Source organism: Vigna radiata, chromosome 6 (assembly GCF_000741045.1).
Source record: "Vigna radiata var. radiata cultivar VC1973A chromosome 6, Vradiata_ver6, whole genome shotgun sequence".
NCBI classification, from domain to species: Eukaryota; Viridiplantae; Streptophyta; class Magnoliopsida; order Fabales; family Fabaceae; genus Vigna; species Vigna radiata.
In genome coordinates, this window is record NC_028356.1 from 30,084,851 (window position 1) to 30,097,695 (window position 12,845).

The 12,845-nt window shown below is 32.4% G+C and overlaps 2 protein-coding genes across 4 annotated transcripts; one reads left to right on the forward strand and one right to left on the reverse strand.

Annotated features, from left to right (window-relative positions):
* Positions 1-1,401: 1,401 nt before the first annotated feature.
* LOC106764812 (glucan endo-1,3-beta-glucosidase 5) lies at positions 1,402-4,672 on the forward strand. Of its 2 annotated transcripts, XM_014649213.2 has the most exons (3): positions 1,402-1,619; positions 1,742-2,270; positions 3,404-4,672. In XM_014649213.2, the coding sequence occupies exons 2-3, from the start codon at positions 1,930-1,932 to the stop codon at positions 4,503-4,505; spliced, it is 1,443 nt and encodes a 480-aa protein (XP_014504699.1). In that variant the 5' UTR covers positions 1,402-1,619; positions 1,742-1,929; the 3' UTR covers positions 4,506-4,672. The 2 variants fall into 2 exon arrangements, with proteins under 2 accessions (XP_014504699.1, XP_014504698.1); XM_014649212.2 differs by having other exon boundaries at positions 1,402-2,270.
* Positions 4,673-7,278: 2,606 nt separating this feature from the next.
* Positions 7,279-10,686, reverse strand: LOC106764813 (endonuclease V). 2 transcript variants are annotated; one of them, XM_014649214.2, is made up of 8 exons: positions 10,540-10,684; positions 10,189-10,453; positions 9,760-9,822; positions 9,488-9,527; positions 8,859-8,923; positions 8,565-8,681; positions 8,165-8,293; positions 7,279-7,559 (listed from the first exon to the last, which is right to left on the reverse strand). In XM_014649214.2, exons 1-8 carry the CDS (start codon positions 10,605-10,607, stop codon positions 7,500-7,502), a joined length of 807 nt encoding a protein of 268 aa, XP_014504700.1. In that variant the 5' UTR covers positions 10,608-10,684; the 3' UTR covers positions 7,279-7,499. The 2 variants fall into 2 exon arrangements, with proteins under 2 accessions (XP_014504700.1, XP_022638145.1); XM_022782424.1 differs by lacking the exon at positions 8,565-8,681 and having other exon boundaries at positions 10,540-10,686.
* Between the last annotated feature and the right edge of the window lie 2,159 nt (positions 10,687-12,845).

Sequence of the window (12,845 nt, forward strand, 5' to 3'; positions counted from 1 at the left end):
TTAATGCCATATAGTTTAAAGATACTTAACCTTTGTTTTGAGTGTTGAATAAAGATGAAGAAAATATATATTATTTGAAAATCATGTTCAGTATATTTAATGACTGTCTAGTGAACTGAATGTTTAATAACAAGAACATATCAAAGTTTGAATTAGTCAACCATTCGATTAGACTTTAAAACGATAAAAAGTCAAATTATAAAACATAACACCATGAATCGATTAACCAAATTAATATATATATATATATATATATATATATATATATATATATATATATATATAATATGAAAATATTGTGAATCATTGTGTTGGAGATGATAGATTTAGTAAACTTTTATGTTCTCATTTCCGTTCAAATTATTTAATATTATTTCTCAATTTCTTTTTTAGTTTTAATGTAGTTTTCCATTTTCGGTAAAAGGAAAACAATGAAACTCTTTTCCTTAACGCCACTTTGTTATTTATGATGCCATGTCATTCATTATCCCTAAATGATGCAACATCAATTTAACAATGATCACATTAACTAACTTTAGTAAAAATTTAAAATTATATTGAAACAAAAAAAATAAAAATAAAAAAGTATACGACTGAAAAGATCTCATCCAATGAAGTTGTTTTGGAATTTGGATGAGCTGAAGAGCAATGAACTTTTTGTTTGGATAAGCCAAACACGACACTCGGACAGCGAAGCATTTGACAACTACCGAGGGAGGGGACAAATTCCTTAAAGCCTTAAACATTAAGATTATCAAGGCATACGCACGCCTTCTATAATTATTATTTGGTTAAATATTTTTGGTTGGTAACATTTGAAAATAGTTCCTATTTGTTTTTTTTTTACTTAATCATAAAAAGCATAATATATGTTTAATTTAATTTTTTTATGTAATTTATATCTAAAAAAAAGTTAAACTAAACACAAATTATATTCTTTAAGACAATTTAAACAGAAAAATGACTAAATTAAATATAAATTTCGTTTTTTAAATTTCTTTAAAACTAAAATAAACAAAAAAAATAAACAGATCATTTTAAATATTATCAACCAAATCTGGAAAAAACGTATTTAACCTTATTATTTTCAAACAACAAATTCTAAACCTTTATATGCTATCTGTACTCAATAAACCACTCTACTTTTATCTTAATTCATCAGTTTAATTTTGTTTCATCTTTTTATGTATAATTTTCGGTTTCCAATCTTACTAAATTAGATACAATTTTTTTTTATGTCAAAATGAGATATAAATTAATTAAAAGAATTATATATAATAGATTAAAAAAATTAATCTTGTCCAAAACTTTAAGAATGATAGTTAAGGAAAAGTAAAAATCTTGCAAAAACCCTGAACATTACTTCACCCAAAGAAAAAAGATTCTTTATTTACTGTGAAACTTCACTCTCATAATTCCATAAGGCCACTTTCTCTCTCTACTCATCTCTTCTTCACTTTCTCTCTTTACTCTTCTGTGGAAGCAGCAAAGCCAATTAGCAAAAAGTTTCTGCAATCCAAAGAGATCTGTTCTTAGCTTTTGTGCTTGGCTTTTGAAGGCTTCAACTTTGTTGCTTTCTGAGAATTTCCATCTGGGGCCTTCACTTCCCACTATTCATAGTTGATTTCTTGCTTTTGTGTCATCCTTTCACCCTTAATGTTTTAACTTAACTTCTTAACTGTTGATGGGCCAGTGTTCTGTAATCAAAACTTTTTCACTCTATTGTTGATCTGTTTTTCAGATTCTGCTATTTTCAGCATGCATGGATTTCCAAGGCTGGTTGCAGAATCAATCAACAAACTTGTTGAAACCCAGGAATAAAAAAACCAACTTTGGGTTCTGATTTGATACACTCTTAGAAAGTAGCATATATTTGATCCTTGTACTGGTGCTAGTTCTGGTTATCTTTGTTCAGTTTTTACTGAGTTGATGGGGTGTGGAAGGTTTAGGGGGTGCCTTGTTCTTGTGTTATGTGTTGTATTGTTGGTGGGTCTAGTGAGTGGGATTGGTGTTAATTGGGGCACACAATTAACCCACCCTTTGCCATCTTCCACTGTGGTGAAAATGCTGAAGGACAATGGTATTCAGAAAGTTAAGCTTTTTGATGCTGATCCTGATATTTTAAATGCTCTAAAGAAGTCTGGGATTCAGGTGATGGTTGGTATACCAAATGACATGCTCTACACATTGGCCAACAGCATGCAAGCGGCTGAAAAATGGGTTTCCAAGAATGTTTCAGCATTTGTCTCATCTGCGGGTGTGGACATCAGGTAGTTTACTTTTCTCTCTATTTACTGATTTATGTTGAGTTCAACCACTGCATTATGCAGCTCACAACATTAAGCATGAATGCTTGTAATTGATTTATTCAGCTATGTAACTCTGCATTTCATGTTGTGCATGGACTTTGTTAAGCTGAGTTTGGAGGTTTTGTTAAAAACTGTGTTATTTGATTTAATGATTTAGAGAAGCAATGATGTAGAGCAGTTATAGAAGAAAGCATTGCAAAGAAACTTTCAAATGATGGAAAATACTTGTCTTTCCTTGATTCACATTTAGTGAAATACCAGGTGGAATTCTTTCCAATGTGTTTGGCATCATCAAAGTGGAGAACTGATGTGATTTTGATTTGATTTAGAAATCAAATCTAACCAAGTTGACTGATTTTCTATATGGACAAAAGGTAAAAGGAATAACGAGTTCTTTGAGTTGTTATCTATTCTCAGCTAAGTGGCATACCCCTGTTTCTTCGTTTACAATAGATCATGCTATTTGAAACTACGGAGTTGGTGTTCAACTATCATTTTTGTAGCACGATCTTCACAGCAATGGTTCATCTGTATTATGAGTCATTGTAATATGAGTGGTTGTTCTTCTTTGGTCCATATTATCCAACATGAAAACTTGCACACAAATTCTCATTCTTATTGAACAGGATTTATGGTCAGTCCACTGTCTTTTTTTTTTTTTATCTCTGATGAATTCTCCAGTCCTAGATGAATAAAGTTGGGAACGTTATCTTAGATGTACTTTCTTCGAATGTGTGTACTACTAATGGTTCTGCTTTTCTTGAGAACACTTGTTTTCACTTATTGTGCCATTGTTTGCATGTACTGAAGTGATGATAATTGTGAAAGAGTAATTCAGATACGAAATTGAATTCTTGTCTACTAGTATTAGGCCATAGGCAACTATGGATGAAATTAGGACATAAAAGTAAAACATGGTTTATGAAATATATCTCATATGAGGTTAAGATTGAAATCTGTAGAAGAATAAGAATCACTGTGACCTCCACTTCAGAAATGATTATATCCTCAATTGTCAAATTATTCACTATTCATATGGCACTGCTGCAATTCCTACTTTTTCTCAAACATTATTTCTTTGTAATTTTTTCAAGGTATGTTGCAGTGGGAAATGAACCTTTCTTGTCAACTTACAATGGTTCATTTGAAACCACAACACTTCCAGCTCTTCAAAACATCCAAGCAGCTCTAGTGAAAGCTAGTTTAGGCAACCAGGTTAAAGTCACAGTGCCTCTGAATGCTGATGTTTATCAGAGTGCACAAGTACCCTCAGACGGTGACTTCAGGCAAGACATCCATGATCTCATGGTGCAGATTGTGAAGTTCTTGAGTCAGAACAATGCCCCATTTACAGTGAACATCTATCCTTTCATCAGCCTCTATGAAGACCCCAATTTTCCTGTTGATTATGCCTTCTTCAATGGCTTTCAATCCCCCATAAATGACAATGGAAGGATCTATGACAATGTCTTTGATGCCAACCATGATACTCTAGTATGGGCCCTGCAAAAAAATGGTTTTGGAAACATGCCTATAATTGTAGGAGAAGTAGGGTGGCCTACAGATGGAGACAGAAATGCAAACCTTCAATATGCGCAACGGTTTAACCAGGGCTTCATGTCACGCTACATGGCCGGAAAGGGGACACCGATGAGGCCTGGTCCTATGGATGCTTACTTGTTCAGTCTCATAGATGAAGATGGCAAAAGCATTCAGCCAGGTAATTTTGAAAGACATTGGGGTTTGTTTTACTATGATGGACAACCCAAGTACCAGCTTAACATAGGATCAAGAACCAATGGCTTAGTTGGTGCAACTGGGGTAGCATATCTGGCCAAAAAGTGGTGCATTTTGAAACCCTCAGCAAACCTCAATGATGACCAAGTGGCACCTAGTGTGTCTTTTGCTTGTCAGAATGCAGATTGTACAAGTCTTGGATATCAAACTTCATGTGGTAGTTTAGATACTCGTGGTAACATTTCTTATGCATTCAATAGCTATTACCAAGTGAATGATCAGATTGACAGTGCATGCAAATTCCCTGGCCTTTCTGTTGTCACTGACAGAGATCCTTCAACTGGAGATTGCAAATTCAAGATCATGATCCAGACAGATTCTGCTGGCAAGCATGGGAATGGGAGAATTTGGCATCTCAGAATGGTACTCTTGGCATTTTTGTTTTTCACTCTTCTGTGACCCTAAAAGATTCTTGGTTTTTGTTTTTATTTTTTGAGATGTAGACAGTACTTCATTTTTCATATTCAACATGTGTGTTGGAGCTGATATATGAAAAATTGTTGAAGATCACATAACCTTCTTTAATAGTTGGCAACATTTGTTTCCAAGTGATTTTTGCTACATGAGTCTTTCATTTCTAAGCCTATTGTTTTGGGATGAGATTCTCTGGAATATAATATTTGGTTTGGTTGTTATTGAACTTTTTCTAAAATAATAATTTATAAAATTAGAGAGTTTAGTAATCTTTCACTCAATTATATCAGAATTTCTTAGAAAAGTACTTTTAATCTCTTGCAGCAGCACCTTAATCTGTCACTTGAAAAAAAGGAACATTTTTATTATTCTCATGCAAATGTAAAGTTGACAACTTGAAATTTAGATCATATGCAACTTATTCTGTGACTTGACAGAGGAACAGTTTTATTATTCTTATGCAAATGTAAAGTTAACAACTTGAAATTTGGGTCGTATCAACGAGGAACATTTTCATTATTTTCATGCAAAATGTAAAGTTAACTTGAAATTTGGGTCATATGCAACTTAATTTGTGACTTCAAAAAGGAACATTTTTAATTATGAGGTGTTGATGAATTATAATAAGAGTATTAAAGATTATAGCTTTTTGAATAAGTAGGGAATAGAAATAGGGTGGCTAAGAAGTGCTTGTGTGGTGAAAAAGTGGTCATAAGATCAGTTTAATTGCTAAAGTGAACTTTTGACTTGATAAGTAGACATGGGTAGGGGGCAAACTAAGTTTTTCTTCTATAATAGATGGGATAAAAAAGTATGTAATATATTTTATTTATTGAAAATTTTCAATTAATATTTTATCTATTTAATATAAATTTATTTATAAAAATGATATCTTTATAAATATTTTTTTTCCAAAACTTTTTAAGGTAAATTATACTTTATTTCATTTCAAAACTTTTTATCAAAATTTCTACTCACCCTTTTTTTTCTTTATAACAACAACGAACAGTAAGCCTCCATGAGTTTCATGATTAATATGGAAGAACTTTTTTTTCCCTATTGTATCCAGAAAGAACATCATATTCGAAGTATACTCAATAGCGGAATCTAGAATATTTTTTTTTCTTTTAAAATTGATAGATTAATTCATAGGGTAATTCTAGAAGATCAACCCCATAACTATAGAATTTGGAAAGTAAATTAACATCTTCTAGACAAAGTAATGTGTGGGTAATTTCTGAATCATCTAATCTAGAAGTGTGTTTATGACTTGTAGAGTTCACAATTTGTAATATATTTTTGAAACTTTTTCATTAGAGAATGTGTCCATATTGTTAAATATAATCACCATACATATTTATAACTTCTTCAATCCAGACGGCTTTTTTCAGATCATGTAAACCGTAAAAAAAAATTCAAATTGTTTTATCAAAAATATCAAATACATTTATTTTGATTTTCAAATTACTTGTTCCTAATGTATTCTCAAATTCTGTAATGAAAAACTATAGCATCATTCAGTCCAAGATCTCTCCAAAAAAAACCATAAAAAAACTACGGCATGAAATGACAAAAACTTACTTGAAGAATCAAGAATTTTGATGAGGCACAATGAAGATGAACAATAGGAGAAAGATAATATACAACAATTGTGACACAATGTTTGAATAGACTGACACTTTTATTTGAGAAGCAAGTCAGTCAGTTATTACTTATACTTGAGAAGCAAGCCTATACAGTTGTTGATAATTATATCACTTAATTTATCAGTATGTGTTTGCCCTTTCAATAATTATAAATACAAATGTTGATCAATAAAATATTACATTTCTTGCTTTCAGCACAAAGTAGTCCAACAAATCCTATTTTCCCTTGTTCCCTGTTTTATTTTTTCTACCACAGTTCCAACAATTGGATTTTGAAAGAAATCTTTCCCAAACTACTCTTTCTATGATTGGGAAAACTATGACTTTTGAGCAGTAAAAGTGGAGTCTTATCTGGAGGAATTTGCTCTCTGGGAAGTTGTGGAAGAGGATTGAAAATACATCTGCTGCACAATTCTATCATGGGCCAAATCAAAACTCATAAGGATAGAAAAACAAGGAAGGCAAAAGCAAAGATGTGTCCTTTTGCTGGTGTTTCTCAGATCATCTTCACAAAAATCACAACTTTCAAGTTAGTGCTTAATTTATTGAGGGAATTTCAGTTGCAAACGATGAAAATTCTAAAACAATCTAGAAATACTACACAAATTATTGGCTATTGTAAATCAAGTAGAGGAAGACCAACTGTTTGTGGCCACTTGTTTGCGGCAAGTGCAACCAAATGGTATAAGAAACCGTGCATTTTTGTCTTGGTTTATGCATTTCACAAATGAAAAGAGCTACAAGATTGAAAATTTCAACACTAACCACTTGATGGATTGTGATGGTTCAATCCAGTTCGTTTGTGTCCCTTGCAACCTAACAGTTATTGACATCTCATATAGCTATTTCATTATTTAACTGGACAAAAAGTTAAACCCAAAACAAATTCACTGTTTAAAAATAAAATCAATTAGAAAAACCATGTAAGTTCTACAGAGTTATAAAGTATTTTAGTGGTACAAAAATCTCACTACATTAAGATCCATGCTGAGAATTAGGTGAGTGCAAGAGGCACCAGAAAGAAAAGAGAGGCTGTACTGTACATTAAAAAGTTGAAGATCAAGATTGTATTTGATGATACTTTTATGTATTTGATTTCAAGGCTGTACATAGATGGTTTGAAAGCATTACCATAACTTCTGTTTCCATCCATTTACATCTCTGAACTTGAAAATTAACATTGTTATGACCACCTACATCGTACAAGTGTCTAACAGAATTCATGATAGCATGTAGTAAGTAGTAACCAGTAAGTGTTGCCATCACTTTAGGTGTTCAAGAGCAAAGAGGAAAGAAAATTTAATATCGACGATGATGTGCCATATGAGAGAAATTATGTTACTTTGCCATTCATTTCAAGCTTCCGAATGTAGTCTCTAGATCTTATGTCAGCCTGCACTTCAAACAGAGGTGTCAAGAACTGGATACTTCTGGTTTCCAATAATTGGAATACAGCAAGTGATTCATTGGTGTTTTTACGAACAAAATGTTTCCAGCAGAAGATGTATGATGGAAAGCATAACCAAGTAAATTATCCAAGCAAAGTGATTAGTAAATTAGTCTGGCTACAAGCATCTGCCACCATGAACTTTTTCAATAGTGTTAATAAATGACATACAGAAACATTTAATGCATTGCCAATCCGATAACTTGTAATAGGAGATTGAGTTCAACCAAGTGCAGGCGAACAAGAAGTGCAACTCAAAAAGAGCAAAAAAATTACTGTATCTTCGGGCTATAAATAATAAGCTGCAAATTTCAACTAAATCCCAAACTACAAAGTGGACTATTACAATAAGCCAACAACAAATTCAATAGAAGAGTCAGTATTGGCTTTATAGAAGTTAAAGGATTAAAAGCAAAAGGCAGAAATAATCCCTTTAAAGGTCTGGTTCGTGTATTCTTTCTTTAATTTCATTGTGACAATAGATGTTTGTATTATAGGTTGATTTGAAATTAAGCAGGCATTAAATGCTTTCAAATGGAAGATAGTTTTACCTGTCTAATTGGCTCAGGCACACGAAACTTGCAGGTCTTTTGAACAATCATAATGGCAGTCTGAAGTGATATCATATGACCAATTGATATAAATATTGGCTTTATGGATCCCTGTGTTGATCTCATGGCCTGGACACAAGTGTAGCAAGAAACTAAAAAGTTAGAGCTTGGCCAATCAATATCTCAATAAAAATCCTTGAAAACACAAACTGGACTTAGCAGCTTTTTTAAGTTATAAAACCCAACTGGATTTAGCAGTTTTTGTATGTTATGCATGATAACACTTAATAAATTGCTCTTCGTGAGTATGATAAAATCTTTTGTAGTGGCATATGATTGTGAGCACATCCTTATTATAAAAAATAAGGATGAGTAGAGTACCATTAAATCAAGTTCTTACCACTCCCCATATTCGCCCAGAACAACCCACCAAATTAATATATTCTTTCGAAGAGTTTTCTTCAGCTCCAAGAAGTTTTCTCACTGTTGAATGAGTAAGACCATCCACATGATGCAACTGGAGCATATACAGCTAAAGAATTAAGGACCCTATTCGGTATTTCTTGTTCTTAACTATAAAAAATAACTATAGAATCTCTGAAGAAATAGAGAAACATGTCAAAATCTATTGAAAGGTAATCGGCCCTAGGGCACATGAGATGAGAGATCAGTAAGTGATACTATCAATACTAACATTCTTTCCAATCCCGATTGTTGGTAGATTGGCCTCAACTCCAATATGACAGGCCAGCCCAAAACCTGCAAAAGTTAAAGGCTTATAAAATTTCAATGTTAAACACAGGTAGCAAGCGAAAATTTACATGATATGTTAAATAAATTATAACATATTCAGAAGAACTTAAAATAACTTCAACTTTCTCAGAGATAGTTCCAATTGATAAAAAAATGACTACCATTGGAAAGTTGAGTTATAAAAGTCCTTTGGATGGGATGGATATAAATTATAGCCAGAAATGGTTCATCAATGGGAGTAATTTTCTTGTGAGTGAAATCTGACGTTTACTGGCTTTTGCCACTTTTCATTATACCAAACATCATTTGCTATTGAATGTTACAAATTGATCAAATATCAAAACAAGAGCCAACCATTATATTAAGTTGGAAAATGACTGGTTCAACATTTCATTAGTTTAACAGACCAGTAAAATATAAGAAACAGTACCTTTGTAAATATCATATTCATAAAAGCTAAGTAAACTCTTCTAAATCACATTTTAAAGAAAAGGAAAAATTATTCAATAAAAGATCATGTGCATGATTCTTATATGGGGGATGCACAATATTCGTTTGTAAAGCACTTGCCTCTGGGATGAAGTATTCCATTTCCATCAACCATTAACAGCTGTCAACAACCATCAAAAACCTATTCAGGTGATGAAACTTAGGTACAAAAACATCATAAGTTGCTATAAAACTTCAACATAATTACCAATCTGTTAAAATTCTCCATATGAGTTTTTAGAGCAGCTAATAAGATTGGCCCCAGCAATGTGAGTGCTGAGTAAAATAAAACGAGCAAGTTTCAAAGGTGAAAAATTCATATGTACTTTTCTTAATGTAATGAACAACATTACCTGAGGGTAGAAAGGATTATCACTCCTTTTCATTTTCTCTAGAAGCTGTTGAAGAACTGGGGCCTATAATTATAGGAGCAATCAATATAATAGCCGAAACAAACATTTTAGGAACTACAACAAACAAGCCCTTTCTCACGAGGTAGGGTGGACTACATAATGTTCTATTGTAAATCATGTACATAGTTAAATTACAAACATAAGTCACATACCTCCTTAGAAATAGTAAAAACCAACATTTAAAGAGGTTCTAATGCATTTATGAGGTTTGGACAATACCCCTGTACAAACTAGTCAAACCCTCCATCACTAATCTGACCCCATTGGGTTCAATTCAATGTTATCTACAGATAGCATCATGATTCATCATAAAATAAAATCTTTTTGTCATATTTCAAAATTATCAAATTGGAAGAAAAGAAAAGGAACCTCTCTAAATGCAAGGAAACCAGGCACATAAGGGACTTGGAGAGTGACAAAAGAGAAGTCCTGATAGAGAACTTGGAGAGTGTGGAAGTCCAACACCACAAGGGTGCCACATGCCTTTGATGGATCATCCTTTGAAAAGCTAATGTCAACCCCACCAACGTATCTCAATTCTTCTCCCTTCTTATAACCAGGCTCACCTTCGCTGGACAATTTCCATGAGAAACTGTCATCTGTGATCAGCTTTTCCCTGAGAATGTCTTGTGTGCTGAAAAGCGTGATAGATGTTAAGGATTGAAATAAAGGGAATAAACAAATTTGAATTGCGGGAATGTAGAATTGTAGAAACGTAACGTTATCCAAGTTTGGTGATCTCGCCAAGAGTCTCGCGATTGTAATGGTTCTTCAGGTGCTTCTTCCATTCAGCAACACAAAAACCAGAGCTGTATGAACTCTTTCTCGTACGCTGTCCTACTCGCATGTTGGGCCGATACCTATAGGCCCAACTGTTGATCAAGGACTTTTAAGTCAAGTAGTTCATCTTTTTCTCTTCGACTTTTGTTTTCTGCCTACCATCATTACTAAAGTACCCCCTTACTAATATAAAAAGAAATTAAAATATGTTTTCACATTGCACCATACCATCATTACTTCCACTACTGTCGTCACTACCATACCACTGTTGCCGTAGTTGTAGAAGAAGAAGAGAGAGAATGTGTTGTAGAGAAAAGTTTATTCGAAAAATTCTTTATATAACATATTTGATCTGTTTCGAAAATTTCGTTCTAAGAAATGTGTTAAAGTATATCAAATATTTTGTTAATTATAATTTAAACATTATTATAATTTATGTAGATATCATTTTGTTAATAGATGAACTTATAAAATTCTTGTATGTATATATGATACTTTAATATCTGAAATAATACATCAAAATTATTTTTTAAATTTTTTAATATGGTATCACGAGTTAAACATTGATATCCTCTCCAATATAAGAAGCAACGTTTTTTTTTTCATTGAATATTTCTAATGACTCCTTCCTATAAGAATCAATCAGAGAAACATGATTTTGGGGCTTTCGCAGCTTCCCAAGAGTTATATTTCTATTGTTGCCAAATTTATAACCAAGTCATGTATATCTAATTTTGTCCTTAATATTTCTGTTTTTACTAAGGGTAGTGATTGGATAATTAATTCAAGTGCTACTAATCATATGACTTGTGATCCTCATATATTTACTAATTTTTCCTCTAATTGTTCTAAAATTGGTTTTACTAATGTCAATGGGTCTCATATCCTATTGAAGGTGTAAGTACTATATCTCTCTTACCCCCTTATCGATTCATGATGTTTTATTTGTTCTTATATTAAACTGTAATCTTATCTACAACAAGTTAACCAAATCAATTCTTGTGTTGCCTTGTTTTACCCAACCGATTGTCTTTTCCAGAACATCCATTCCAAATAGATGATTGCCAGTGGTAGAGAGTGTGAAAGATTGTATTATCTTGAAAATGTCTCACAACAAACCATAAAGGAGTGTTGGCTGGTCTTGCGAATGATCACATACAAGATAAAACAAAAAAGAAATTTGGTTATGACATAGACGGTTGAGACATCCCTCTTTTGGTTATTTTAAAAAAATTATTTCCATCATTATCTCATAAATACATTATTTCTGTTTTTCTTTGTCAAACTTGTATTATGGCAAAAAGTTATTGTGTTGTGTTTCCTTTAAACAATAAAAAAAATGATTTTCCTTTTTTATTAATTCACACTGATGTTTGGGGCCCTACCCTACAATCTACACATAATAGAAAAAAATGGTTTAACAATTTTGTTGATGATTGTACTAAAGTAACCTATGTGTTTTTTCTTAAACATAAAAGTGATGTATGTGACAATGGAGGGGAATATTTTAAATAGACATTTATTAGAGGTGGCAATATCACTTTTGATAGATGATAATGTCCCACCTCATTTATAGGGCGAGGCTGTGAGCTCTACAATTTATTTAATTAATTGAACCCCTTCTACTATGCTTAACTTTCAAAAACCTTTAGATGTTTTGTCTGATCATTGTATCATTCTTTCCGTAGTTTATTTACCCTCTCATGTTTTTGGATGTGTTATATATGTTCACTTACACCCACATCAATGTACAAAGCTTGAAGAACGAGCTGTCAAATGTGTTTTTGTTGGCTATGGATTAACTCAAAAAGGTTATCGTGCTTACCATCTACCATCAAAGAAATTTTATATCTCTGTAAATGTGACATTCAATGAGCATAATTTTTTGGGTTAAATATGTTTTTAGTCCCTATACTTTGGGACGATTTTGGTTTTAGTCCATTTTCAAACTAAGGTACAATTTAGTCCTTTAACTTTAGAAAACTCTGGTTTGAGTCCTTTTTACCAAATTTTTTTAACTTTATTTGCTGTTTCAAACGCGTTTCTTAGTTAACATTGAAGCAAAAATGTGTCAAACATGGTAAACAATCCAAATGCTATAATGAAACGTGCTTAAAACAGCAAATAAAGTTAAAAAAATTTGGTAAGAAGGACTAAAACTAGAGTTTTCTAAAGTTGAAGGACTAAATCGTACCTTAGTTTGAAAATGGACTAAAACCAAAATCGCCTCAAAGTATAGGGACTAA

Excerpts from the sequence above, each read along its gene's own strand:
- LOC106764812 (XM_014649212.2), top strand. The coding sequence starts at position 1,930 with ATGGGGTGTGGAAGGTTTAGGGGGTGCCTTGTTCTTGTGTTATGTGTT. Across the intron at positions 2,271-3,403 it reads TCTGCGGGTGTGGACATCAG|GTATGTTGCAGTGGGAAATG; the intron begins GTAGTTTACTTT and ends AATTTTTTCAAG.
- LOC106764813 (XM_014649214.2), bottom strand. The coding sequence starts at position 10,607 with ATGGAAGAAGCACCTGAAGAACCATTACAATCGCGAGACTCTTGGCGA. Across the intron at positions 9,823-10,188 it reads GTTTCCTTGCATTTAGAGAG|GCCCCAGTTCTTCAACAGCT; the intron begins GTTCCTTTTCTT and ends CTATAATTATAG. Across the intron at positions 8,682-8,858 it reads CAATCGGGATTGGAAAGAAT|TTGCATCATGTGGATGGTCT; the intron begins GTTAGTATTGAT and ends TATATGCTCCAG.